The sequence below is a fragment of the Entamoeba histolytica genome, genomic scaffold (assembly GCF_000208925.1).
Source record: "Entamoeba histolytica HM-1:IMSS scf_1104750516681 genomic scaffold, whole genome shotgun sequence".
Classification (NCBI taxonomy): Eukaryota; Evosea; order Mastigamoebida; family Endamoebidae; genus Entamoeba; species Entamoeba histolytica.
The window spans coordinates 2,632-6,710 of record NW_001915382.1 but is presented as its reverse complement, the minus strand read 5'-3'; the positions used below and the strand labels follow the sequence as shown (position 1 = coordinate 6,710).

At 25.3% G+C, this 4,079-nt stretch overlaps 3 protein-coding genes and 1 pseudogene across 3 annotated transcripts; 3 read left to right on the top strand and 1 right to left on the bottom strand.

Moving 5' to 3' along the window:
• The first annotated feature begins 359 nt into the window (after window positions 1-359).
• EHI_027030 (uncharacterized protein) lies at window positions 360-925 on the top strand. The gene has a single exon (XM_643663.2). The coding sequence runs from the start codon at window positions 503-505 to the stop codon at window positions 899-901; it is 399 nt and encodes a 132-aa protein (XP_648755.1). The 5' UTR covers window positions 360-502; the 3' UTR covers window positions 902-925.
• A 618-nt stretch (window positions 926-1,543) lies between these two features.
• EHI_027020 (uncharacterized protein) lies at window positions 1,544-1,885 on the top strand (the record flags this gene model as incomplete). Its single annotated transcript, XM_642892.2, has 1 exon — window positions 1,544-1,885. The coding sequence occupies one exon, from the start codon at window positions 1,544-1,546 to the stop codon at window positions 1,883-1,885; it is 342 nt and encodes a 113-aa protein (XP_647984.1).
• A 45-nt stretch (window positions 1,886-1,930) lies between these two features.
• EHI_027010 (uncharacterized protein) lies at window positions 1,931-2,671 on the top strand (the record flags this gene model as incomplete). Its single annotated transcript, XM_001914324.1, has 1 exon — window positions 1,931-2,671. The coding sequence occupies one exon, from the start codon at window positions 1,931-1,933 to the stop codon at window positions 2,669-2,671; it is 741 nt and encodes a 246-aa protein (XP_001914359.1).
• Window positions 2,672-2,683: 12 nt separating this feature from the next.
• On the bottom strand, window positions 2,684-3,786 carry EHI_027000 (annotated as a pseudogene).
• Between the last annotated feature and the right edge of the window lie 293 nt (window positions 3,787-4,079).

The following is a 4,079-nucleotide window of genomic DNA, read 5'->3' as shown; positions in this document are numbered from 1 at the left end:
AAAATGAACGATTGTTGGATATTTTTGAACTATTCTTAGATATTTTCTTATTTTGAAGTATTATATCTTCGTTATTTTCATCTCTTTTCGTATATTTTTCATTTCATACGTATTTTTGAAGTATTATATCTTCGTTATTTTCATAATTTCCTTATTATAGATATTTTTTGAAGTAATAAAAAGATATTTTATAACTCTTACACTTTTTGAATATATTAAATTTGTTACACTTTTTATAATTTATTCCACTTTTTGCATTTTATTATTTTATTTTTTTAAAAATAAAAAACAAAAGAATATAAAAAATAATACATTTTATGTAATTCTGTATTAAAAAATAAATGATTTTTATTGGTATATTCTGACTAATGTCATGTTTATGTTCTGACAAATAACATGATATACAGCATATGTTCTATCAATCAAAACCCTATGTTCTGATTAATTTGAATATTTAAACAACGCCATTTTTTCGTTTGATTCATTAACCATACATAAATAAATGACAAACGTTTATAATCTCATTCATGACAATATAACCGAAGCTTCATGTGAAAAATATAAATTATTGAATAATTATTTCAACGAAAATACATATGAATTATTTGATATAATAATAAATCGTTATTCGCGTGAAATGACAATTACCGAGTTGATTTATTTCTATAATTTACATCGATACGCAAATGATCCAGCGAATTGGATCTCAATTATGCTTCATGAATGCGGGTTTGCAATCGGCATAATAACCCGCATTAAAAGGGAGGGAGTTTTTAATTTAACTCCAGCTGATTTTAAGCTGGTCCTCCCTTACCTCGATGATTTTTGGGCCCGGGATGGCCTTGCCGGAGCTTGGGATATACTCCTTGAAGTATATCGCAAGCAAAATGGAGAGATTTAATTCTCTCTAATTTAATTCTTTTTTAAATTTAATTAATTTTATTTTATTTATTTCTTAATGATAAAATAATAATTAAATGATTTTTATCTCTTTTATTTTATTAGTTTTATTTTATTTAAATTTTGCTTAAATATTGAATGAAAATAAACATAAAGAATAATAAAAATAATAGAATCAATTAATGGTTTTACCCCATCCAGTAAGAGCATTAATTTGCCATACGAGTTTCCAATAGACGCTTTTTAGTATTCTCTTTTCATTCTCATTTGTGATTGATGGAAGAAGAAGAACAAGTTGAGATAAAAGAGAAGAGGCGACTTGAAGATTTGCAGGATCAAGATCAATACAAGCAGCCGCCATTAATAAATCTCTTACGGAAGACATGAATGAATGAAAATAATGAGATTCATAATGAATAAATAGTCGAATAAATTGAGTTTATTACCCCTGATGAATGAATAAATCATAAGTATGACGCAAAGAATAATTGAGGAATGAAGAAATATAGAAATAAAGTAATAAAATATAGAAATATGAATGAGTTATGAATGAGTTATGAATGAAAAATGAATGAAAAATAGGAAATGAAACACAAAAATGATGATATAAATACAACTTAAATAACTTAATGACAAACAAACGATGTCAATTGCTAGTGATAACAACAGTACACAAATGTGTTCCTTTACAGGAGCACCAGAGCTTCCACCATGTCCAACAACACCAGAACCAATAAATGAAGAAATCAAACCAAAGAAGAATAAAATGAATAATAAAGAAAAGATTACACATTTTATTAAAAGACAAATGAATGATAATGCAATTGAATTAATGATAGACATACTTGAAGAAAATGAGAGATTAAGAAAAGAATTAGAAAGAAAACGAATGTTATTGATTAATGAGAATCGAATGAATGAAGAGATTAGAAATGGAGTTTTAAAAGAAAGAGTTAATCTTCTTTATGCTATTCAATGGGAATAGAAATAAATCTAATTTAAATACTTTTTTGAACTAATTATTTTTAGAATGGAATATTTTGAAACAAATCCACAAGATAAAAATAGTATAGAAGATGAAGAAGAAGAAGATGAGATTGGAATAGATAGAATAGAAGAAATGATAGAAGATAAATTATCAGAAATTAAAGAAGGGAATAAAATACAAAAAGTACATCATCAAATCTTCTTTTATTATAATAGTTTGAATATAGTATTAGGGAAACAAGGAACAGGAAAAACAACATTTATACTGAAAGAATTAATAAAAATGAATCATATAGAACATTTATATGGAGCTATTATTTATGTAGCACAAAATGCAGGAGAAGATGAAACATTTAAACAATTAAAAGATTTAATTAAAACACCAATATATGGAATGAATTATGAGAAATTTATGCCAGCATTAGTGCAATATTATAAACAAGCACGAGAGAAACATTTATTAATTATATTAGAAGATGCAACATTTGAAATGATGAAAGCGGATAAAACATGGGGAGAAATTATTACAAGATTAAGACATTTGAAAACAACAATTATTGTGAATATGCATATATGGAAAAGTTTAAATGCATCATTTAAAACACAAGTAGCAACAATTATTATTTTTAAAGGATATTCTAAAGAGAATTTTAGTTATATTTTTCGACAAACAGCAGCAAATTCAAGTGGAACAGTAGCATATTATCTTTATTTAGGAATGGATAAGAAACAAGTATTAAAAATAGATAATTTAACAGGAGATGTTAATGTTATTAAAAAATAATTGAATTAAAAATTAAAGTGTGATTTTTAAATATTTTGAAGTATCATCATCATGAAGAGGATCTGGATGATATTTTCCACCACACCATGTAACATTTTGTTTTCCAACATTAAATTTCCCACATCTACCATCTTCTTCTGACCAATCTTTAACACATACCCATATATTTCCTAAACAATTAGGAATAACTTTTCCATTAATTAAATGAACAATTGCTATAGCATTGATTTTTCCACCAAAGAAAGAATAATTATTTAATGAAGATAATGAAGTATAAACTAAAATAAAAGAATGAAGATTGAAAGCATTTGGTTCATTATGTGATGATTGTTTTGTTGTCTTCCCTCTTTTTGTTCTTCCAAGTGCATTAAGATCATTAATTGAATCTTTTAATCCAACAGTATATTCTTTTGTAACTGTTTTTCCAACTGACCCATAAAAATCAGCAACATTAAATTGATTTTTCTCTGATGATGATTTTCCTGTCTGAATAATAATTCTTCTTTGAAGTGTAATAATAATATTTGATACTAAAAGATCAATAGTATTTAATGATGATTCATTCTCAATTAAATAAAATAATCCATTTCCATTGAATAATTGAGAAGAATTAAATTGAGTTAATTTTGATATGATTGTGTTATTTATATTATTAATTGATGGTTCTATTGAAGCCTTAATAACTTTAAAATTTGTAAGTGCGGTTAATAAAGCATTTATTCTTGTTTCATTATCATCAATATATTTCTTTACTTCTTGTTTAATTGCTTCATACATATTACCATGTTTATAATCAGTTACTGAATTGGAATAGTTACATAAACTAAATTTAAAAATCTAGGAGCACTAGATAAATTTGATGAAGATTTCATAAATAGTTTAATATAATTTCTTATTTTTGATTGTGAAGAAAGATTTATATTTGTATTGTCTGAATGAAAAGATAATTGTTGTGAATGAGGATGATCATATGAATCATATGAATCATCCATTACTATAGATTCACTAGAATCAGTATCACTTACCATTGATTGACTTGGACGTATTGGTCGTGCTGGTTTTCGATGGATTGTGTTTGATTCACTAGTAGACATCCTAATTGGTTTGGTATTCATCTATAAATAATTAGATCAATATGACACATTTATATTGTCAACGATATTTCACTATAACAAGAGAAAATGCAATCGCAGATTTTAAAACATATAAATGGATAATAAATTTACCATGGGAATTTATTACATCAGAAAATTATCCTAAAACAATAGAAGTAATGAATTTTGTATATTTTAATTTGAATGGACAATTAGATATTGGAGTTAGTTGTCATGCGTCATTTAATTATGATTCACCAGAAAATGATCAAATGATATGTTTTTCAACATATGGAAATATGAACCAAAACATT

What these genes read in the sequence shown, in the direction of transcription:
- EHI_027030 (XM_643663.2), top strand. Translation starts at nt 503, where the DNA reads ATGACAAACGTTTATAATCTCATTCATGACAATATAACCGAAGCTTCA.